Source organism: Ictalurus furcatus, chromosome 10, assembly GCF_023375685.1.
Source record: "Ictalurus furcatus strain D&B chromosome 10, Billie_1.0, whole genome shotgun sequence".
NCBI lineage: Eukaryota > Metazoa > Chordata > Actinopteri > Siluriformes > Ictaluridae > Ictalurus > Ictalurus furcatus.
The window spans coordinates 6,844,640-6,868,979 of NC_071264.1; the positions used below are offsets into that span (position 1 = coordinate 6,844,640).

General features: G+C 40.5%; 1 protein-coding gene across 3 annotated transcripts; it reads right to left on the reverse strand.

Annotated features, from left to right (window-relative positions):
• Positions 1–20,941, reverse strand: itgb6 (integrin, beta 6). Of its 3 annotated transcripts, XM_053634934.1 has the most exons (17): positions 20,669–20,941; positions 17,598–17,667; positions 16,945–17,024; positions 13,939–14,137; positions 12,813–13,059; positions 12,470–12,635; positions 12,193–12,354; positions 11,948–12,043; positions 11,563–11,652; positions 8,859–8,993; positions 8,411–8,676; positions 8,142–8,293; positions 5,302–5,524; positions 4,149–4,243; positions 1,225–1,338; positions 705–871; positions 1–561 (listed from the first exon to the last, which is right to left on the reverse strand). In XM_053634934.1, the coding sequence occupies exons 2-17, from the start codon at positions 17,650–17,652 to the stop codon at positions 472–474; spliced, it is 2,337 nt and encodes a 778-aa protein (XP_053490909.1). In that variant the 5' UTR covers positions 17,653–17,667; positions 20,669–20,941; the 3' UTR covers positions 1–471. The 3 variants fall into 3 exon arrangements, with proteins under 3 accessions (XP_053490909.1, XP_053490908.1, XP_053490910.1); XM_053634933.1 differs by lacking the exon at positions 20,669–20,941 and having other exon boundaries at positions 17,598–17,769; XM_053634935.1 differs by lacking the exons at positions 16,945–17,024; positions 20,669–20,941 and having other exon boundaries at positions 17,598–17,769.
• Positions 20,942–24,340: the final 3,399 nt, after the last annotated feature.

The following is a 24,340-nucleotide window of genomic DNA, read 5'->3' on the forward strand; positions in this document are numbered from 1 at the left end:
TTTCAGCAGGAAGGTCAGAACACAAACATGAAATCATGAAATATTCACTAGCCTATGAAATAACTGTCCAAAAGTATTACTATCGAGCAGTAAAAACGACAGTCAGTAACATATTTTTAAAAGAAAACCAGAAAATGTGCAATTTCAGCTGATCCCACTGAATAATCATCAATAAATTAAAGGATCGTTTCCCCTGTAAAATTAATATATACATTGTTTTCTACTTCACTCTTTTTTTTAAATCAAGGTTCAAAACAATTCTGGATTTGCTTTCTTTGATTTTTTTTTTTTTTTAATCATTTAGCAGCAAATATATTAACAATATAAAATATTTCCCACAGCCTGGCTCTGAGAAAAGACCACTGAAAAAAAGAAAATGCACTCATATATGCACACACACAGACTCACCATTCCATGAAAAATACTTTACAGTCAGCACATTAAATCAGTTTTGTCAGTCCTTTAGTTTTGTCAACATAGATCATCTCTCTGTCTAACTGTATGTTTATATGCTACATTCTTAAATGTTGATGTTGAGCTCCTGAAAAGAGGGTTTGTGCCCTGCAAAAGGAAAATATAGCAAATGGTAAAGAATACATCATGAAATAATATATATTAGAAATAAGAAATACCGTTAATGTTTTTCAACATTTTTGCTTGAACATAAAAAAAAAAAAAAAATTTTAAAATCCTGAATAACTTACTGATTGCCATTTTGCTTTAGCTCTCTCTGCCTCAAACTTGGCAACCTCTTTTTGGTCGTGGACGTATATGAAAAGCTTCCAAACCACCGCAAGTATGATGCCGATAGTGAGCACGGACATACAAACACCCAGAGCGATCATCGCGATATTTAGAGGCTTGGGACAATCTGCAAGACAATCACACAAGCACATTTATTAACGTATGACCCATATGAGCGTATTATCATCTAACTTTACTGACCATAACGGGCTTATTCTAAATGAACCCATTAGCATTAGCAGAGTGAGTGTGTGAACCTGCTTAGTTATGGCTTTTTCAGTTCTTCCTACAAGAACCATGCACTGGTTTCAATCTGTGGGAATTTACTTGTGCCACATGTCTATTAGTGAACTTATTTAAAAGCTGCATGCCCGGATTTAATTCTGCCTCTTCTTTAAATCGCCTTAGTTTAAAGCAGCTGCCAAATGGTAATGGTAATGGTAATGATAGGGTGGGGAAATGAGATGAATGGGTTCTTACCAAGCCTGAGATTGTAAACGGCGCTTCCCTTTTCACCGCCCACTAACGTGAAGGAGATCAGACACTCGTTCTCACTACGGAGAGCGCACGTCACTGCGTGGCTCTCGTCAAAGTCTAAAACATGAAAAGAAAGCAATTGTGGGCACGAGTGAGGAATTACAAAAGACATACAGGACTGTGCTCAAGTCTCGCGAGGGAACGCCGTAAAGTAAAGACGACTTGAAAAATAACGAAATGAAATCTTTCTGCTTAAAAGAAAAATACTACAATACGCTGTGAACAGTAATAAAGTAAACAAAGTCGATATGTGGTGTGACGACCCTTTGCTTTGTGCTTTTTTTTCTTAAATGTCCCAATGAGCTGGTATGTTTTACGTGGAGACTTTGACTGTCGCACTTGATTCTTTTTTTTTTTTTAATTATTTTTCTGCAGCAAAACCCAGCAGCCTTCATTATGCGTTTGTCTGAAAAGTGTCTCTTACATAATATGTTGCTTTCTTTACTGTCATACAAAAATGAAAAATAAATAAAAAAGATTATCTTTGGGAAAAGTAACGTTTGGAAATCTAAGATGTTTTTTTCATGGACTCAATATTTCTGAATTCATAAAATAAACAACAAAATTTGTACTAAAAAAAAGAAAAAAAGTAGGATGCCTAAGACTTTTGCACAGTACTGTACATAAGACAGAAAAATTATGCCATAGTCTGTAGGACACACATTTAGACATTATTAACCTCTTGGAGGAAGACTTTACGTCCCACGCTTCAGCATTAATGCACCGTTACTAACTAACAAAAAAGTAACTAACACTTGGATTAAATGATGTTTTTATATAATAAACCGAATATGACCCATGTGAACCGAGACCTTAACGAACAGATTTACGGTAGTGAATTTCAGAACTGAGGCAAGCTCCGGTGTGTATACCTGGAGACCAGAGTTCACCAAAGCTCAGCCTATCAACATTTAGGAACACGCTGTAATTTATGTAAGGAATAAACCCTTGTGAAAGGAAAGCCTTCAACGTCATGCGCTTACCGCCAAGTTGATTATTTCCCAACGAAGTGTTTTATTTGATTTTCTACCACAGCAATTCGCCAACAATTACAATCCTTAATTTATTAATGAACGACACGTTGTGCTATTTAACCATTTCATCTACAGTTACATTACAACAGCTAACATCCGCTCCCTCACCAGCCTCTCTCGTTTTCCCACTCTTGAAGCTAAGAAGATCAAAAACTCTTCTAAAGTCTTCTGTCCTGAAGGCTCCTGTGGCAGGAAAACTGACATTTCAGACTCTTTCTGGAAATTATAAATAAGCATCTCCTTACAGAAGAGTCTTCGTTAAAGAATGTTTTTTTTTAAATCCCTTTATTAGATGACGTGGAGCATCCGCTGTGCAGGTCCCTGTATATGAGATGTTGCGACAGAAACTATAACAGATTAGGACGCGCACATTAATATAAACCTATCATCTGAATGACAGTTGACACTATTGTCAGAGCTGCTGGTTTAGAACATTCATCAACACCTTCTGACCAATCAGATTCAAGAATTCAACAGCGCTGTGGTATGATATTTGCGGATGGATTGAACAAACATTATGTCTTTAGTTAACATTTAAACAAACGTCAATTACGACACGTGTTAAGTGATATTGTTGCGTTCGCACCATTATTATTAATTGATTATTGCTGAGGTTTATCATTTATTCATGTTAACTATTGCAGTATAGAAATAAATAAACGGAAAATATTATGATGTTAAGGACGTTGTGATTACTCTCATTATTATTCTTATTATTATTATTATTATTCCATAACCTCTTAGAATGTATTTCAAACCTACAGTGAAAGAAATAGGAGCGTTTTGTAGATATATGTTTGAGAATCCTGGATTAATCAGAAAAAAAAATATTGTATATGTCACTCATGATATTTCTGATATATATATATATATATATATATATATATATATATATAATACAGTTCTCTATTCATACGTCCAGTGAGGTCGTCACAGAAGACTGGCGTTTTGTGTCTCTGCGTTGTACGTCTCAGTTGGAGACTACCGATGCAGTCTGACACCTCATTTCCTGCCCCAGACTGAGGCCTCTTACAATGGCCTGTCCTTGTCAAGACACTTGATGGGCTTGTAATCACTCAGGCCCAACAATAGCGCTAGTCTACACAATAGTCTGAGTGGCTTGTAGATCTTTGTTAAGTGTCAAAAGGCCTAATCTATAGCACGTGGGGGGTTTTTGTTTGTGTGCGAGACACAGAAAGAGGTCAGAACTCGCAAGATGGTGAGACAACATGTGTGACGACTGCCATACTGTCCAACTGTCCAAGAGTATAACTCTATTAGGGTCAAGTCAGCCATTCCCACGTCCACCCAGGCACAGTGCAGTTTTACTTAGGATTTGTCATGGCCTGTTGCGGGACTGATGGGAAGCTTGGAAAGAATGTCCTACGCAAGTAAGCCTTTTAATTATCCTTGAAGGATATGTATGGACAAATTTAAAAAACAAACAAACACCCACTGATTTAGGAGCAGGAATAGATATTAACGTCAAATCAATATGAAAAATATATCTGCTAATACGAAAGGCGTTGAAATAGTAAAACTGTGTAAATAATTCGTTATAAATGTAAAAATGTTCATACTAGGAACTGTTTTAAGCAAAATGCTGCTGAATGGAGAACATTAAGAGCTTTGGACAAAGTACAAATCTCAGGTTTGTTCTGATTATCATATAAATTGGATCAAAAAAGTTATCCATGACGTGATGTTATAGTATGAACGTTGTTTTGTGAGCGGTTTTTTAACAGCGAATGCTGCGGTCATGCAAATGATGTATATTTAAGACAATGTCCCCTCGCTACACAGTAAGAGACAGCCATGGAGGTGTACACTGACCTGTAGAGTTGGTGACAGTGGTATGAATAGTGTTGCACTTATGGACACACTCTTCTGAGGGTTCATCGGTTTTCAGATAACACTCCACACAAGACCTATGAGAGACCCAGACGTGTATACACACACACGCACATACACACACACACACACACACACACAGAGAGTATACACACGTCAGAGGATTTATCTGAAGACAAAGATTGGTTTTGTGTTTGCTGAACGAAGAAACATCTGGACACTTTTCTCGTAGCCCCTTTCCCCTTTCTTACTCTTTGTCCATTTCTAACTTTTGATCTGAACTGCTGGACTATAAGAACAGGGAAATGAGACACTGATGACCTGTGAGATGCTTTCACCTGGTGTTATATTGAGAACAACTGGGCAAATGGAACATGAGAATGAAATACACACACACACACACACACACACACACACAGATGTGCTGTAGCGCCCGCTCATAAACACACTCCAACCGGCCACTTTAATAAGAACGTGTACAACTGGCTATCGATCATAAGAGGCAAAAGATACAGCACAAGCGTTTCAGTTAATGTTCGCATCGAACTCATGTGTGAGGAATGAGGAAACGGATCTCGGTGACTTCGACCGTGACATGGGTGTTGGTGCTAGTATATCAGACACGTCGCCTCGTCTTTTTATCTTCAGCTGTCCAGTGTGGGTGAACCTGTGCCCACTGTGGCCTCACATTCCTGTTTGTCGTTGACAGGTGTGGAACCCACTGTGGTCCTCGGCGGGTGTAGCCCGTCTCCTACAGTGCATCCGTTGACGTGTTGTGAGCTCCGAGATACTTTTCAGCTCACCACGGTTGTAAAGAAAGCTTATATGAGTTAATATCCAGTAAATACAGTTCTAATAAAAGTGATATAAAGTATAAAATGTATAGTATATGTACCTATACATTCACACACACATAATGACACAAAGACAAACGACCTATTAAAAACACAGGACAATATATTCGGCTTATATTCTGCAACTCACGTATTTCAATGTCATAGAGGGATTTTTTTTGCAGCTGATAATCCGTATATGGGGGGGGGGGGGGGTTAAGACTACAAATGTCACGAACATGATATGGTAATAAACTTTTTTTTTTTATTCTATGTGTGAGAGAAAGAAAAGGTGCATGTACCTGCTTGCGCTACAGACATCTCCACAGGTAGCACACTTCTCACACTTATCCCCTGAAGCGCCGGCAACAGAACACTCGCACTTCCCGCATACACACTTTCCACGTCCGCTGCAGACCGACCCGTCCGCTGACTCACAGGTGTGTGTGTTGGTGCTGCAGTTGCAATACTCGCCTATCCAACCCTCATGACACACACACTCGCCGCAGTCACACTCTCCATTACCTGAACACAGGCACGTACAAACACACACACACACACACACACACATATATAAACATGTTCCTTACTTATATATTCACTTACTTATAAGGCCTTTGTTGTCGTTGTTTTTTATTAAATTAAATTATACAACAGTTATGTCAAACGTTTCTTGATCCAGATTGTATCACTGGAAAGGTGCCAGCATTGCTAACAAGAACATTCTAGCAAGCAGTGAGAAGGGGGAAAAAATTGACCACCAAAAGAAGTAAGAAAACAGCGAGGCAAAAGTAATACGCACTGCTTCAAAATGACCCCAGCCCCACCGCCTTGTTTTCTACTTGCAGGTCAAAGTTCACCTAGATAAAGGTGCCACAAAGCAAAAGTAAACACTATTAGATACAGGTGCGTCTTTCACATCCCACGTCCTTTCCCCTTCAGTAAATTGTTGTTTTTTTTCATTTCAAGCAGGCGAATTTTATTCATGTTAGGCCTGACTGCTTTTTCACTTTAGCTGAAAAAGCAGAAAAGAATAGTTTTCAGGATGCTCCTGTATCCTGTACCGAGGGGTTAGACATTGTAAATGCTAAACTGTAGATGCTGGCACCACTGTGTGTTAGGGGCATACATATATCATCAATTCGATGAAATATACATGAAATATAGGGCACACGGTGGCTTAGTGGTTAGCACGTCCGCCTCACGCCTCCAGGGTTGTGGGTTCGATTCCTGTCACGGCCCTGTGTGTGCGGAGTTTGCATGTTCTCCGTGTGCTGCGGGGGTTTCCTCCGGGTACTCCGGTTTCCTCCCCCAGTCCAAAGACATGCATGGTAGGCTGATTGGCAATGTCCAAAGTGCTAGGTGTATGAATGGGTGTGAGTGTGTATGTGATTGTGTCCTGCGATGGAGTGGCACCCCGTCCAGGGTGTACCCCGCCTTGTGCCCTATGCTCCCTGGGATAGACTCCAGATTCCCCGTGACCCTGAAGGATAAGCGGTATAGAAAATGGATGGATAGATGGATCTGTCATTTCTCAATAACAGGCCACTTAATCTATATAAAATGTCCTAAGGTCGATCAGTGGCATCATTGTGCCAACATTTTTAACCAAAAAATGGAAACGTTCAATTTAATACTCTCCCGGATTTACTGAGACCAAATAACGAGTGCTATTTTGAATGTGCAGTGGGATACATTGTGTGTGCAGTTAGTGGGCCAGTTGCAGGTGATTTTTTTTTTTTTTTTTTTAAACTGCGTGAAATATGTGACATGCAAAGTACAGTGGTGCTTGAAAGTTTGTGAACCCTTTAGAATTTTCTACAGTATATATCTGCATAAAACATATATGAAAACATCATCACAAGTCCACAGACGTGTAATACTGGATCATTTTCCTCAAAAAACAAACGACCGAGTATCATTTTTTTGTCTCATTTGTTTAATTGTCTTCTCTTATTTTATTTACTTATTTATTTTATATCTTGCTTCCCCCCAACAACCTAATTGTGTTCTCTTAATCTACTTTTAGGACTTGTGCGGTGAACTTTTAGGTCATATTTATTCAGAAATGTAGAACATTCTAACAAACTTTCAAGCACCACTGTAAAGGAGGAAACAATAAGGAAATCAGGGTTTTGTTTTTTTTGTTGGGGGGGGGGGGTTTGCCTCTGCTAACTGTTCCTGAGTGTCATGCTGAGACTCCTGGAAGAGTAACTGAAACTGATTCTAAAATAAAATGTAGATTTAAGTCATTGACATGCATCAGAAAGCTGTTAAAAATATAACGTGAATGTAAAATAGAAACAGGCAAAGAGTACAGATTTGCATCAAACGTGTAAATGATTTGAAACCAACTTCACATCTGTGATAATAAGCCGCAATTCAAAAAAGTCATTGTTTAAATAAAAATTCTCATTATTAAAAACTTCATTATTAAGAAGTAAAGGCTTCTGAATCCATTTTTATTGACACCTCCCGGTATTTTGCACGTTTATATATATATATATATATATATATATATATATATATATATATATATATATATATACACACACACACACACACCCATATAAACTATCATAATGTCTTGTATGAACTAAACCAATTAATGACTGCTTTTGCAACTTTTAATATTGCATTCAAGGGACAATTAGAACAATGATTTCCTACCTCATAAGAAGGGGTATGACTGCACCTAACCCGAACCATCAAAACGCTTTCAAATCCTTACAAATTTGCAGATATATTAAGATGTACCGGGCTTAGTGCTGGAGCGAACTCCACTGGACTGATTCCAGAACCAAAGTCCTTCGGGGATCTCTTAAATATCTCCTTAATGACTCCTAAATGCTGTCCACTCTTTCTGCTGAACTCTCTCTCTCTTGTGAATATACAGACCCTGATAGGTGCGACTGAATACTCAACACTCTCTGCCTGCTGCACTGGAAATGGCTCGATTTAGAGCTGTGGCGCTGTGACTAACGCGCCCTTGACTCCCTGCATAAAACATTAATGTGGGTGTTACGACCGCATGTAATTACCGGGATGTTTTTGTTTCATTAACATTCCGTAGAGCGCGAGATCGAGTACAATCCTCCCTACACACAGCCGTGTCTTTTTTGTTGTGGCTACTGTTACTGACCTCCACACAGGTTCCCTCTGAATCTGAGGCAGGAGAAGTCATCACACTCGCAGTATTTTCCGTACACGAGACCGAAGCTGGATGGGTAGCACGCGCACTGGCCGCAAAAGCACTCGCCCTGCCCGCTGCACACCTCTGCACTATCATGGGCCCTGTACAGGGTTGTACACACAGTATGACTAATCGTTAAGCGAACGCATGTGGAAAATGGACCAACACGCACTGGTGATGTTTAGCAGGTGTAACAGGTTATCGGTGCCCTTTCTCACCTGCAGTCACTGACTTGACCTTTGTCCTCTGCGCACTCACACCTTGGACCTATGAACCCAGGGTCACATATGCAGGAGCCACACTCCAGAGCCCCTTGTCCTTCACTGCAGTGTGTGCTGTTCAGCTCGATGGTCCTCTGGCAATCGCACATACACAGCGATTCCAGCTCCACCTCGAGAGTGTCCTGGAAGCCCACGGGTCGCAGGGAGAAACGATGTGGAGCGTCCAGACAGCTGTCCAGCTCCACCGTCACATTAAAGGCCACCTGAGAGAAGCAAAGCAAACCTTTCCGCACGCTCCCAATATAGCATATAGTAATTCTAATACTTCTTGATCACTCAGGGATCATCATGGCCTTTTATTTACCCCAATTTGCATTCACTAGTCAAAAGATGCATAAACATTAAACATCTAATTAGTCTAGCATCAAAATAACTGAGGACTCACTATGTCTCCAACTTTGACATTGGTGCAGTGTTTAAGCCCCGGCTGGACTGCATCATCTTGACAGAGAGCTGTGAAAGAGATCTGGAGATTTTCCGTGTCCCCCAGAACCTCCAGCTCAATCTCGGACCTCAGCTCCTTAAAATCGAACACAACAGACACATCAATTTCCTCATAGTAGCGATTTAACCGAATCCAAACAAATCATTCGAATTGAATAGCTTATGCGTCCTAAATTAAGATATATATATATATATATATATATAGATATATATATTTATATATATATATATATATATATATATATATATATATATATATATATATGTATAACATAACATATACAGATATGAACAGATAGGAGGAGTATTCTATTTTTTTTAAAGCTTGCCAAGAAGCTTCTGAATAAGTGTGGACCCTGCAGGATGAAAAATTTTAAAAGGCTGTTCGCTTTAATGTAGAGCTTTAAAGGACATCTTGTGGAAGCTTGTGGAAGGAGTTGCCAGGTTTCATCAAATTCCCCTATCACAACCACAACTCAAAAACTGCACCAAAAGACTTGAGACTAGCCCCGAATGCTTTGTCATAGGAAAAGGTAGACGGGTGTTTCTTCTTTTTTATCCGTCTTTTCATGGGAAACAAGTAAACAGTGGTGTGCATGTGTGATTTGCAATATAAATATGCATACATTATACGGAGAACCTGACTTGTAAACCCTGCTCGTAAAACTTAAACAATAACCAAGTTCATGAAAGACCAAGTTCGTTAACATGACACTAATACGAGATTAAGCACTATTAATTTTTTTTCTACCATATTTCTGTACAAACAAAAAAGGCATCATCATTATTAAAAGACAATATTCTCTGAAAATCATATGGGCATTATAATAAAATGCCATTTAAAGGACCCAATTTTGACTCAGCTTTTTAGAAGAATTAAACTATTGTGTCCAGCCAACAGTTCTGATTTTCCTGTAATGTAACAAACATAAAAATCTTAATAAAAAAATTAGAAAATTGAATCAAATATTATTAGATGGCTATTGTTGTCAACTGTAAATAGCAGTTTCTTGATTTTGGAAAGACATTGTTGATTTGACACAATCACACAATGTGACCAAACGTCTGCGGACACCTGACCATCACACTCGTGTGCATGCTTAACATCCCATTCCAGATTTAGTCCCACTGCTATAACCGCCTTCACTTTGTTTGCATCCCCACAGCATCACACTGCCACCACCATGCTTGACCGTAATTATGATGTTCTTTTTGTGGAATTCTGTGTTTGGTTTACACCAGATGTAACGGGACTCCCGTCTTCCAAACAGTTCCACTTTCGACTCATCAGTCCACACAACATTCTCCCAAAAGGTTTGAGGATCATCAAGATGTGTTTTGGCAAAATTCAGACGAGCCTTAACGTTCTTCTGGGTTAGCAGTGGTTTTCACCTCACCACTCTTCCATGGATGCCATTTTTGCCCAGTGTCTGATAGTGGAGTCATGAACAGTGACCTTTACTGATGCAAGAGAGGCCTGTAGGTCCTTCGATGTTGTCCTTGGCTCTTTTGTGACTTCCTGGATGAGTCGTTGCTGTGCTCTTGGAGGAATTTTGGAAGGTCAGCCACTTCTGGGAAGGTTCACTACAGTGCTGAGTTTTTCCATTTGGAGATAACGACTCTCACTGTGGTTCTTTGGAGTCCCAGAGCCTTTGAAATAGCTTTGTAACCCTTCCCAGCCTGATGCATTTCAATCACCTTCTTCATCATCATTTCTGGAATTTCTTTCAATTTTACCCAGTGTTACTGGGTAAGACCTTTTAACCAACTTCATGCTGTTGAAAAAGTTCTATTTAAGTGTTGATTTGATTGAACAGGGTTTGCAGTAATCAGGCCTGGTTGAGTCTAGTCCAGCTGAACCCCGTTATCAATGCAGTTTCATAGATTCGGGGAATTAGTAACTACGGTTGCAAATACATTTTCAGTTGGTATTGCATCATTTTTTTTGCTTCAATAAATAACATTATTATTTAAAAACTGTATTTTGTGTTTACTCAGGTTGCCTTTGTTTATCTTAGATTTTGTTTTCATTCGTGAAACAATTTCGCAAGCATCGGCGATGATTCTGTAGAGTCACAGGAGGAAAACATAACAGTAGAAAATATCATATTAAAAATATCACAATATAATATCAACCGTTCTAAAGTCACACTAAGGAGGCGGTATTTGTTCAAACGTTCCCACTTTAGCGGAGACCACCAGTCTCATTTCTGAAGGAGAGTTAGACCCACTCTCTTCAATGGGCCCTGCGCAGAAGAGCAGCTCTCCAACGGATTGAGAAGAAGCAAATGATTAGAGAGCTCTGAGAGAGGAAAGAGGAAGGAGGGAGTGGGGGATGAAGGAACAGAAATGCTAAGATCAAACAACCCAGAGAGGACAAGTGCAGACACGCACTGTGAACGTTAAGACTCAGACAAAAAGAATTAGAAGGGGCAAAAAAAAAAAAGAAAGATGGAAAAAAGCAGTCAGCACCTATATAACGTAAGCAGTACTGCAAAAGATTTCTCTTTTTCTAGTGTTGAACAGCCCAGATTAGGATCATGAACGCCTTGCTTATTATCTCTGAAGTGCCCTTCACGAGTGCACCCTGGTACCCCCTAACCTGCTGCAAGACAGTTCCAGACAAAGACAAAGAACTACTGTACCTTATACGCAGTCAAGATCAGTTGGAGAATGTTCCGGGAATCGTTTTCCAACACCCCCACTGTTGCACCAGGAATTAGATTTGCATAGTTCTGTTCAAAATGGGGAAAAAACAAAAACAAAAAAAAACTCCACATAAAAACATCCACAGGATTGTGGAATGCAGAAGGCAGATATAGATATATAGTGGGCACGGGTCCAGAGAGAGAGCTTAGAAAGGGAAACGTTTTGACGTGATCGTGTTTGAGCATGTCCAAGGCGCAACCGAATAAGACATACAGTCGCAACATGTATCATATTCTCACTGATACACTGGACTAGCTCAGCCTCTGACGGAAATGTGTTTATTTTGGAATAAATACACAAACCTGAAAGTCTTGATCTCACCTCATAGGTTTGTCTCAGATTTGTAGTCACTGCGAATATGAGGAGGATGTTGTTTTCCACCAGCTTGTCTATAAGTTGTCCTAAGGTTGGATACTCCTAAACATGACAGAGAAAGAAAATCATGCAATGCACAAATCAGAAGTAAACGTTCTGTATATTACTGCGTTTATCATCATCATCATCATCATCATCATCATCATCAACAACTTTTCACATGGACAGTAGAGCTGTAGGCTTCACCTTACCAAGTGACCTGCCATGGAATACTCATTGTTGCTGTCTAGGTGGCACTGTCCGTCGTTAGGGATGACGATGCCGGCCATTTTGCTGTCCATCCCGAAATGAGAGTCCGCGTCGCTGACAAAGACCAGCAAGCGCATGGAATCGTTCCGCCACCCGATCTTATCCTACAGAGGATATTTTGTATCAGACACAAAATAGAGTCCTTAGAGAAGAACAACGGTCCAGTGCATCTAGTGCATGTGTGGGATCGAGAAAAAAATAAAAAAATAAAAGTCTCACCCCACACACCGCTGCCTGCATGATGGCATCGAAGCCGCACTCTGGAATGTCATTGTTTGCGGAGATGTGCTGTTCAGAAATGATCTTATTGAACTGGTCTGTGCTGCCTGTTAATGGAAGGACGTGTCTGTATCCGAACGTGGGCGAACAAACGTGCTCTACGTTCCTGGGGAACAAAATATTGTCATGTAATGAAATATTCTCCTTTATATCTTCATCAAGGTGAATCTAGCAATCGTGGTGTTTCCCGCAAAACACGGTTACTACGTATCGTCAAAAAAAAAATAAATCAGTCACTCAACTTAATGAGCATTTAATAAGCTGTGTATTAAGGGAGGATTACCAGCAGGGGTTTGCCAGCTTCTCTGGAGTAATTTCAATGTAGGGCAGAACCGGCTTCTCTACAAACGAACCAAATCCCAGTCGGAAATTACTGGTGAGACTAGCCATTTCTTTGGAAAGAGTCGACCCCAGGTCTCTGATCATCTGCAGATCGTCGTACATCGAAGCTGAGAGGTCCATAAGATAATACATATCTACTGGATAGTCTTCTGATTGTTGTACTTTTACTTGAAAGGTCACTTGGGTTCCTGGTGTAGAAACGGAGAAACAGAAACTTCAGATTCTTTACCACGTAGGACGTTCGGGGAAAATGACTCGATTTAAGAGAGCTGTTATACGCCTCCTGCCAAAGCACGATATATAACAGGGGTGTCCAATCTAATCCAGAAACGGCCGGTGTGGGTGCAGGTTTTCATTCCAACCAATCAGAAGCCACACAACAGGTGGAATTAGGTGTGGCTCCGGCTTGCCTGGAATGAAAACCTGCTCCCACACCGACCCTTTCTGGATAAGACTGGATACCACCGATTATATAATGATCTTAAATGTCTGTGTCCAGACATTTTCTAAATATACAGCATTCGTTATATAAAATGATAAGAACACACCTCCTCTTAGTTTCTAGAGGAAGTAAGTGTAATATGTGCTATGAATAGAAAGACAGCCAAACCCAATTGGGTCTATTTTTATAAATAGGACACAGGGATGTTTCCAAATCCCTCTCGTGTATATTCATAGAGAGTGGCATGATGAAGGGTCCCTGGTTTGATTCAGAACTTGTGTTTTTGACTGTGTGGGTTTCCTCCCACCTCAGAAAAACATGTATGTAGGTGGATTGGCTATGCTGAACCACCGGTAGGACTGAATGATTGCACATGGTGCCCTGTGATGTGGATTCCCGCCTTGCGCCCGGTGCTGCTGGGATATACAGTACTGCGACCCTGGATAAAGCTGTTTCTGAAGCACGCATGATTGTACTGAATTTTTAATAGTGAACGATGTACTTTTTGCCACTTGCAGTCGTTTTTCTTGGGATTTTCTAAAAACTCTTATGGAACGGTTTCTTACGATGTACGTATTATTTGAATGGTTCCGATCTGTTTCGATCTGCGTACTATACATCGCACCTGGACGCAGTTTGAGCGCCATCCTCTGTGGTGTTATGTAGGACACGTTATTGGGGTCCGCACTTTTCCCTAACGGCCCGTCAGCCAGCAGCTCCACGGTGTTCACTGGGAACTGCATGAACTCTTGCGGACATCCCTGAAGAAGAAGTTCCTCGCGCGTACCGCAGCGCTCGCTCACCGCTAAAGAATCTGTGAAATTCTGTTGAGAAGAAGAAGAAGAAAAAAAAAAAAGTTACGTGATTGCCAGATGCGTTGCTGCACAAACACCGGTTCAATTGAATCAATGTTCAGTTACAAACGTTTGGAAGCTGCTATCTACTGAAACTATTGAAACCGAATCGTTTAACTCTTCACCACTGGACTCTATATTTTTAGACTGGCTCCTCTGTAGGTTTTGGGGTTAATTTGATAGACTCTAGGAATCAAGCTACACCATCACTCTATTTGTGAATGAACCCCATGCATTTCTAAATAACATCCTGCCGTGTCTTTGCTTCGGCGCAAACTTTATTAATTTGAACACAAAGCACTCCCGATATATAACTAACGCAACTTGGCAGCCTACGTACGCCTTCATCTCACACATGAACTTGAAATATCAATGGGCGACTTAAATCTTAAACGATCTTAAATGTAATGACATTAACATGACAAGGATTATTACACACCTTTTACTACTGATTTTGCAGTTACATTACTTTTGTAAACAGTTGCATGATAGAGTGGAGAGCCGACAGTTGACAGATATCTGTTTTGACTGGTTTCTTCCATCTAATACTTATTCTAGTCAGTGTGCAGTGTCCTGGGGATATATTGTATGTTTTTGCACTCAATTCACACTCTGGTGTACGTAGTCTTGTGTACCGTTCTGCTGTATTTCTACACTATGTAACCAAATGTTCGTGGATACATGACCACCACAGCCACGTGTGCTTTTTGAACATCCCATTCCAGATTTAGTCCTGCCTTTACTGTTATAATAACCTCCGGTCTTCTGGGAAGGTTTTCCACTAGATTTTAGAGCGTGACTGTGGGGATTTCTGCTCGTTCAGCTACAAGAGCATTGGACGAGGAGGACTGGGACTGGGACCGACTGCAGTCGGTTTTCCAATTCATCGCAAAGGTGTTCAGTGGGGTTGAGGTCAGGGCTCTGTGCCAGCCATTCGAGTTGTTCCAAACCATGTCTTCATAGACCTTGCTATGTGCACAAAAGCATTGTCATGCTGGAACATGTTTGGGCCTCTTAGTTCAAGAGAAGGGGAACTGTAATGCTATACAGCGGATATAAAAAGTCTACACACCCTTGTTAAAATGCCAGGTTTTTGTGATGTAAATGTTTTCAATTTTAGTTATCAGAATTAACCGATCACATTCAAACTCGTGATAAATACTAATTAGTGTACACCTGCCACCAATTAAAGTGACCGATCACCCTCAAATAAAGTACAGCTGTTCAAATAGGATTTTCCTGACATCTTCTTGGTAAAGTCCAACTGGAAAATCCATGGACCGTAAAGAGCTTACAAAGCAGATCTTCATTGTTGAAAAATATCGATCAGGAGTAAACACTGTAAAGATAACAATCAACAAGCGGAGAAAATATGGCACAACAGTGACATTACTAAGAACAGGACGTCCGTCTGTGATTGATGAAGGTGAGGAGAAAACTGGTCTGGGAGGCTGCCAAGAGGCCTACAGCAACATTAACAGAATTGCAGCAATTTCTGGTAAATACTGGTTGCTTCCTACATGTGACAACAATCTCCCGAATTCTAAACCGGGCTAAAGTTTAAAAACAAAACAAAAAACAACAACAACAACCATACAATCTTCCAAAACCATAGGAATAATGTGTTATGGTTTAATGAGATCAAAGTTGATCTTTTTGGCAATGAAGCCAAAAGATGTTTGGCACAAAAAAAAGCGCAACACACAGCACACGGTGAAGCATGGTGGCGGCAGTATCATACTTTGGGACTGCTTTTCTTCAGCTGGAGCTGGGGTTTAATCAGGGTGGAGGGAAAAACCAATAGCTCCAAATACCAGTCAATATTGGCATCATACTTGATACATCATAGTGGCTGTTTTTCTTAAACCTTCTACTAAAAACACTTAAGATGCACAGTAAAATCCCTAGTGCTGACTTAACACCCAGAGTATTTATATGAGTCCAATGAACTTATATAAACACTATAGGGTGTGAATTCAACACTGTGGGTGTTACATCAACACTGGTGATTTTGCTGGGTGAAAAGGAATTTCACCTTTCAGCACGACAACGACTCGAAGCACACGTCCAAATCAACAATGCAATGGCTTCACCAAAACAAGTTCAAGGTTTGGGAATTTCCCAGCCAGATCTAAATCCAATCGATAATCTGTGGGGGGACCTGAAGACGGCTGTGCACAGGAGCTGCCCAGCCGATGTGACAGACATTTTTCATGCTTTTGCGAGGAATAATGGCAAAATATTGTTACGTCAAGATACGCCAAACCGACCGACTCTTACCCACACGTGCACGCGTGTACTGTATGCCTACAATAGCCGGGTTATCGTACACGAATCTTACTGTTTTTCGCCTAATTAATCGGTTCAAACTTCACAACAAAGGTAGAATTCTGACATGATTTATCTTGGTTTCATCCCCCCCCCCCTACAAAAACCTGCCATTTTAACAAGGGTGTGTAGACTATTTATATATCCACTTGTATGTGTTGCACCATGTTCTTGAACAAACCAGATTTCATTCCAGAGTTATGCTGAGGAATCACTTTTGACTTAACCCAAAATGGATGTACAAAAAGCAATGGTATGACACTTCACCAAAAAAGTTTATGTATGTATGTATGTATGTATGTGTTTATTTGTTTACTTGTTTATTTCTTTAAACTTAAAGGGGTGGCATCCCACTTAAATCGATGATGCTATTCCTCTTAAATACCCCTGAATTCGGTTGACCTTTAGAGATAGTTGTAAACAGAGAGTACTGAGGTGCGCGCGCGTACCTGTAGAGAGCACCACGCGCACTGCGGCCCCAGCTGCACGCACTCGCCACACGTCCGCGCGCCTTCCGCCCCACAGCTGCCTGAACACAAAAGTGTCACAAACACGAAACTGTGGCACTGCGGTTCATTTCTTGCCCGAAACTCGACTTTCTCTACGTAGACTGTTAAATAAACCCTTACAGTGCGCGGGGTACCAATCCAGAAATTCAGCTGGACACAAACAGGCTGGGATAATAAACAAACAACACTTTTCCTGGGCCGAATCCAACGTTTCATTCTTCACCTCAGATAACGACTTGAATTATATTTCAGGTATCACCCTCGGGTGTTTACATGGCCACTTGAGTAATCTGGAATCGACCGGAATCAGATAATAATCTCCTACACACTTTACAGGATTCATTTAGCTAACAGCGTGTTCATTCAGGACTGTTTATTTGTCTCTGTGCTCTGGCACGCGCTGTCTGTGATACCAAAACACTAGCAATAATAATAATAATAATAATAATAATAATAATAATAATAATAATAATAATAATGACGTACATTACACGCTTTGTAGGCTTTTCAACGCGTGAAAACATCCAAACAACTTTACTTAAATGTATAAATTTGTGACTTTACAGTTCATCAAGCAGGGTAAAGTGTCTTACCTTCTACCGTGCTAAGCCAGTAGGGAAGAAAAAGGCTCAGTAAAACAATCCCCATTAGTCCTCAAGGTTGCTGTATGGGTGAGAAATGATGATGAGCCGAGTTCATGGCGTTTTGTGAGGGAAAGAACCAGGTAATAGGTGACGCTGGAACACTCAGGTACTTGTGTCTCACCTGGAGGGAAGTGTAAAGTGGGCAGGCTCTGTTACCTGGCCGAGTTTCAAGCAGCACTTCCGCCCAGGTGAGAGAGGAAGAGATACTCGAGCTGCGCATGAAGATATTATTTATTTATTTATTTATTTTGCCCGAGTATCATACATGATGAACATTAAGGATATTATATCAAATCTGTCATTGTTTATTTAAAACAAAAGACGGTTATATAATAAAACAATCATCTGTAATAATAGTATAACTATATGATGATGATTATGAGTGTTTTGTGGTTGTTGGAGGTGGGGCGGTGGTGTTGCTGTTATTATGATTGTTGTAGTCGGTGGTGTTGATGGTGGTGGGGGTGGTGTTACTGTTATTATTTTACTGTTGTTGTTATTGTTGTAGTCGGTGGTGTTGATGGTGGTGTGGGTGGTGTCACTCGTATTATTTTACTTCTGTTATTGTTGTCGGTGGTGCTGATGGTGGGGGTGGTGTTACTGTTATTATTTTACTGTTGTTGTTGTCGGTGGTGTTGATGGTGGGGGTGTTACTGTTAATAATAACAGTACTTTTACTGTTGTTGTTGCTGTTATTATTACTGTTGTTATTGTTGTTGCCGTTGTTGGTAGTGGTGGTGGTATTGCTGTTATTATTATTACTGGTATTGTTGTTGGTGGTTGTGGGTGGTGTTGCTGTTATTATTATTATTATTATTATTATTATTATTATCGCTGTTGTTGTTCTTATTACTGTTACTATTGTTATTGTTGTTGCTGTTGTTGGTAGTGGTGGTGGGGGTGATATTGCTGTTGCCGTTGTTGTTATTAATTAGCCATTTATTGTGCATGTTGAATCTTGTTATTACATCTTTAAAAAAATTTACCCTACAAAATCAACTGTCATTTGTGGAGAAAAACCACCTAAATAAATAAAAATTTGTCCATGTTTACAGTAGCCTGTTCATCACATTGTTATTAAATTAACATAAAGTGCATCAACATCATAATGGAACAGATAACAACAACAACAACAACAACAACAACAATAATGATAATAACAATGTGTTGTTTTTTTTGTTATACAGACTTATCTAATACATTACTGTTGCTATCTCACTGCTCATGAAAAACAAAGGACTTTTTTTTAAGCGCATGGGACATTCAGCTGTAACAGGCGGGTAGACTGGGAATTTACGTGTGGGAATCCTACACACATTCTCACTTCTTTAACTTCAACAGCTTGAGACCTCGGAATTGACTGTGGGTTCCACCTAATGTTATGACCTAATGTTATAAATATGTTATATGCCACAGATATATATTTGAGAAGTTTTACATCAAAATATTGCATGAAAGTATATAAAAAAAGAAATATATAAAGCTGAAAAGATGGGTTTGTTTGGAACTTTTTTGATTGCTTAAAAGTTCTTAAAATGTCTCAAAATCACAGAATTGACAGATTATTTCCGAGGCCTCGAACTATCTATTCGACCTCTGACATTTAAAAAAAAACCCTAAAATGTTTCCAGTCTGGCTTACTGATATTTATTGGTGTATATATATATATGTGTGTATATATACATTTCAAAATCACTGTAACCCATTTGTTTACCATCTTTATTGTAGTACTTGTCTCAGCTAATATATCAAAGAGTGATGTGTAAAGGCTGATGTAATATGTAATATGTAATATGTTCATGTTCACCTGCAGCACTGCTATTAGTTAAGGTTAATTGCGGCTGCAAACAGATGTTTTACACACAGGTGTAGCCCAGGTGAACCCCAGGCAATGAACTTCAAAACTCCTACCTTAGAGCTTTACCAATCTCAGGACTACTTATCTATTATCAGTCGATATTTATTAGAAAGCCATTCTCCATAATCATGAATACTCATCAGTCCAGGTTTTGTTTTACATCCCACCAGCTCACATCTGTGTGTACCTGTGTACACATCTGTAAACATGTTCGTTCGTACCGAGAGCAGGCTGTCCTGTTGCCTGACAGACCTAATCAGCTTCAACACTAGAAATGGGACAAACAGTAGTGCCACATTTTCACCTCAGGAGTGTTTCAAGCTTTAGAAATGCATCACAAAAATGTCAAACGGTTTAGTACGACTGAAGCTGGTCGAGGTTATAGACGTACCGATGATACCCACGATGTTCTCAGGAAAGCATGTTTGGATGTAATTTATCGCAAATGATGCAACATTACCAATATTTGCTGGAGGGGCTTTTCTCTAGCTGATTAAGACACATTCCATTCTGCATGCATGCGAACAGGTGTGTGTGTGTGTGTGTGTGTGGGTGTGTGTTACTGTGAGCCACACCTGGCCGAGCAGCCGTGAGTCAGAGTGCTTGTCTGAGACTAAGCGCCGGTCAAATAAAGATAAAAACAACTTTAATGTTTAACACGGTGAACTCATGAAATTTGATAGGAGGTCATTGTTGTCATAATTCAAACGGATGACAGAAACTTTAATGATTAACATTATAAGAAGGAAAGAAAAAAAAAAACCACACACCAGGTGTAAAGACTGCCCGAGCGATCCTGATACATCTGATACATCATTGTGTGCGTGTCTATGACTAAGACAAGAAAAATTCATACTAGGAAAAGAAATACAGTGTGGCACTTGTGGCATCCTAAAGCAGCCAGATTGCTCGTATTTAAGAACTTCTTTCATTTCTCCTCTCTTCTTCCATCTCCCCTCCCCTCCTTTCGTCTCCTCTCCACCCCATACCTCACTCCTTTCTTCTCTCCATGCTGGACGAGCTCATATGAACTCGGTTGAACGAATACGTACAAACATATCCTGACATGGACCTCGAATTCAATTCGATCAATTCTGTCAAGCGTACTAATTGTTTATGCAAAAAAGAATGCAGTGTCATTATCGTTCTGATCGTTACGTACCTCTAGGAGCCTCTTCGGCTACCATAGTGTCCAGGCTGCCAACTGGATCTGTGATTACGCACTGAAAACAGAGAAATGAGAAGCCGTCACGTGCAGCGTGTGAAATCCTTTCAGCAAACAGTATGTGTCGGAGTAACACTAAACTTGGAGTATCAGAGCAGCTTTATGGAGCATGACGCCTCTGTCTCTCTCTCGCTCTCTCTCCCCTACTCACAAGAATGAACACAATCCACAGACATAAATGACAGCAGCAACTGTCTATCTACATTCACTCACACATTCATAAGCTACTTTCATTATAGAGAGAGGGAGGTCGTTGGAATGACAGCCCATATATGTGTGTGTGTGTGTGTGTGTGTGTGTGTGTATGTAAAACCATGTCTTTCTCATGGAACATAGACTGGTGGTTTAGGCTGTCTGTGTTAAAGTGGAACTGATTCTAATGGAACGTAACTGTCAGGTGTTTTTTTAAACCAATGTCTGGTCTCTTATGGTTAAAGTGCGTGTGTGTGTGTGTGGTTGTGTGTGTAGTTTCAGTTGTGAGCTCTCGACTGATTCCTTTGACATTGACTGTTCAGGACTGACAGCGACAATGGATGAAATGTAACAAAAGGATCCAGAGAGGAAGAGGCAGAGAGACAGGCAAGGACGAAACGGAAGTAGAGAGAAAGAGGAAAAAGGGCCTGGCGAACGAGAGAACAGGATGACTTCACGTACTGTGATTTTCTGCCATGACACCCACACGTCTAAACCACACACACGTAATGTAATCAGACGCTCTATCTGACAACGAGGTAAGTAGGTGGCTGGCTTCACCACTTTCACATTTAAACAAGGTTTCAGGTTGAAGCTGTGGAAATCCTTCAAATACCACAAATGTGAGATGAAATGAGTTGAGTGTTCAGGCACATCTGATCGCACATGTCGCGGCGTCGATGTCGGCTGGATCCGTAACATGATCTCGAGTAACGTGTCGGTTTAAATCATGCTTTTCGTTTGCCTCTCATACATATCACATGCAGAAATATATCGCACATAACCTAACCTTCACCCTCCCACGGGGGAATATACCATGTGTCCCGTCAGCTGTGAGGCTTTAGAGAAAAAAGGGGTGCGATGTAACTTCAGAGATGTGAGATGTAGATATCTAACAAACAGAAGCTCTAGATAAGAGAAGAACCGCTGTGTGTGTGTGTGTGTTATCATTAGTGTACAGATGCACTGCAAATCCTGATGAATTACGGTTCCTCAAATCAGTAAAAGGAAACCATAAAGCAGTTGAGTTTAACAAAAAAACGATCGCTTTGAGTACAGTGTAACGATTTGAGTCGACTTAACTTATGATTTGTTACACCTACGTAAACCCATAAAGTTTAAAGAAGTCAAATTTGACGTGCTGTTTTGTTTAGAAAGCTACGGTATGTTATAAATAAGACAGCTCATTCGGTATGCATCAGAAACTCACATACATACATTACGAACTCATAGGTGGAGTGGTGGCTTGGCGGTTAAGGCTCTGGGTTACTGATTGGAAGGCCGGGGGTTCAAGCCCTGGCGCTGCCAAGCTGCTCGTGTCGGGCCCTTGAGCGAGGCTCTTAACCCTTTCTACTCCAGGGGCGCTGTATCATGGCTGACCCTGCGCTCTGACCCTAACGTCCTGGGGTATGCGAAGAAAAGAATTTCACTGCGCTATAACGTATATGTGACCAATAAAGACTCATCATCATTACATAGAAATGTGTATGCATATTTAGTATATTAATGTGGTAACATGGACATTATATCGATATGCAAAAGCTTCATACCGTCCTAACCGCTTTTTAAAGTGTAAGGAAGGGATTTTATGAAACATGACCTTTACAAATTGGAACTGAATAACTTCAGCCTATATGGTTCACTATTTGTTAACGAACTGAAATGAAGTTTTGGTCTAGGTTTAAGCTAATATTCTTTGAGTAATTAAAACATTACGGCTCACTTTAAATGTCTGCAGATTGAGTGTTCACACAGTATCCAGTATCTAAGTTCTCAACACTGAGAACAGATCAAGCAAATGTGACATTTAGACCCGTTTGTATAGTGATTACTCATTTCATTATGTCATTTCCTCTGTTAGGTTTTACAGTGCGGTTTTGAAACCATCGTGTTTATTCCACAAAATGAGGAACTTTATCTTTTCGTCCAAACCTGAGTAGTTGACTCTGTCTGAATGATTATTTGAAAATTGTCAAACTGTTAGTAATTTCAGCATCGAATCATATAGACATAAACTCCAGAACTGCTGTGAGTGGCAGCATAGAATCCTACAGATACGGGCCAGCAGTCTCGGGTAATGTTCGCATCAACCGTCAGAATGGGGGAAATCAGTGATTCAGATCGTGGCATGTCTGTTGGTGCCAGATGGGCTTGAGTATTTCTATAACTGCAGATCTCCTGGGATTTTCACACACAACAGCCTCTAGAGTTGATACAGAATGGTGCAATAAGGAAAAAAACACCCAGTGGACAGAAATGCCTAGTTGATGAGAGACAGAAAAGCTACAGTAACTCAGATAACCACTCTGTACTATTGTGCGTCTCAGAATGCTCAGCACGTCAAACACCGAGATGGATGGGCTACAACAGCAGAAGACCACGACGGGTTCCACTTCTGTCAGCCAAGAACAGAAAGCTGAGACTGCAGTGGGCACAGGATCACCAAAACTGGACAGTTGAAGACTGGAAAAACGTAGCCTGGTCTGATTTCTGCTGAGTCACACAGATAGTAGGGTCAGAATTTGGCGCCAACTTCATGAATCCATGAAACCAATGTTCCTTGTGTCAACAGTCCAGGCTGGTGGAGGTGGTGTAATGCTGCGGGGAATGTTTTCTTGGTTCACTTTGGGCTCGTTAATACCGATCAGTCATCGCTTGAATCCCACAGCTTATTTGAGAATTGTTGATGACCATGTTCTTCCCTTCATGGCCACAATTTACCATCTTCTACCAGCTCCATCCAGCATGATAATGCACCATGTCACAGAGTAACAGTCACCTCAAACTGCTCTCATGAACGTGACGATGAGTTTGTTCTTCAGCGGCCTTCCCAGTCACCGGATCTGAATCCGGTAGAACGCCTTTGAGGTGTGGTACAACAGGAGACGCAAGTTCACCTGAAAAATCAGAATCTCAAAGGAATGTTTCCAACATCTAGGGGAATCCAGGCCATGAAGAATTGAGGCTTCTATACAACTTAATCCTTTTCAGGGTCACGGGAAAACCTGGAGCCTATCCCAGGGAGCATCGGGCACGAGGCGGGATACACCCTGGACAGGGTGCCAATGTATTAGTATAGTGTTCCTAATAAAGTTCTCTGGAAGTGAAAATACTCATACATTATGATTCCAAGATTCCAGGCCATGTTAAACATTTTAATAAAACTGCACCAGGAATTATCCTTCCACGGGGTTCAAAATGACTTCGAGTCCAGGCGATTCCGGAGCGCACTACTTTCGAGCCGCTGCCAAAGGAGACTGCATTTTTAATACCGACCCATCACAGTGCATTATACCACAGAGCTAATGAATCTGATTTGCTCACAACGTGTTCATTCATTTCCTATAAAAGCTTACATCCTTTCAGCTGCAAAGTTTACATTAATGTACTTTTTCTCATTTGGTATCATATCAAAAG

Bases quoted from the DNA above. Each gene is read 5' to 3' on its own strand.
- itgb6 (XM_053634934.1), bottom strand. From the start codon at position 17,652: ATGGGGATTGTTTTACTGAGCCTTTTTCTTCCCTACTGGCTTAGCACG. The intron at 12,636-12,812 runs GTAATCCTCCCT...TTTGTTCCCCAG, and splicing joins AAGCTGGCAAACCCCTGCTG to GAACGTAGAGCACGTTTGTT. The intron at 5,525-8,141 runs GTCAGTAACAGT...GCCTGTGTTCAG, and splicing joins CAGAGGGAACCTGTGTGGAG to GTAATGGAGAGTGTGACTGC.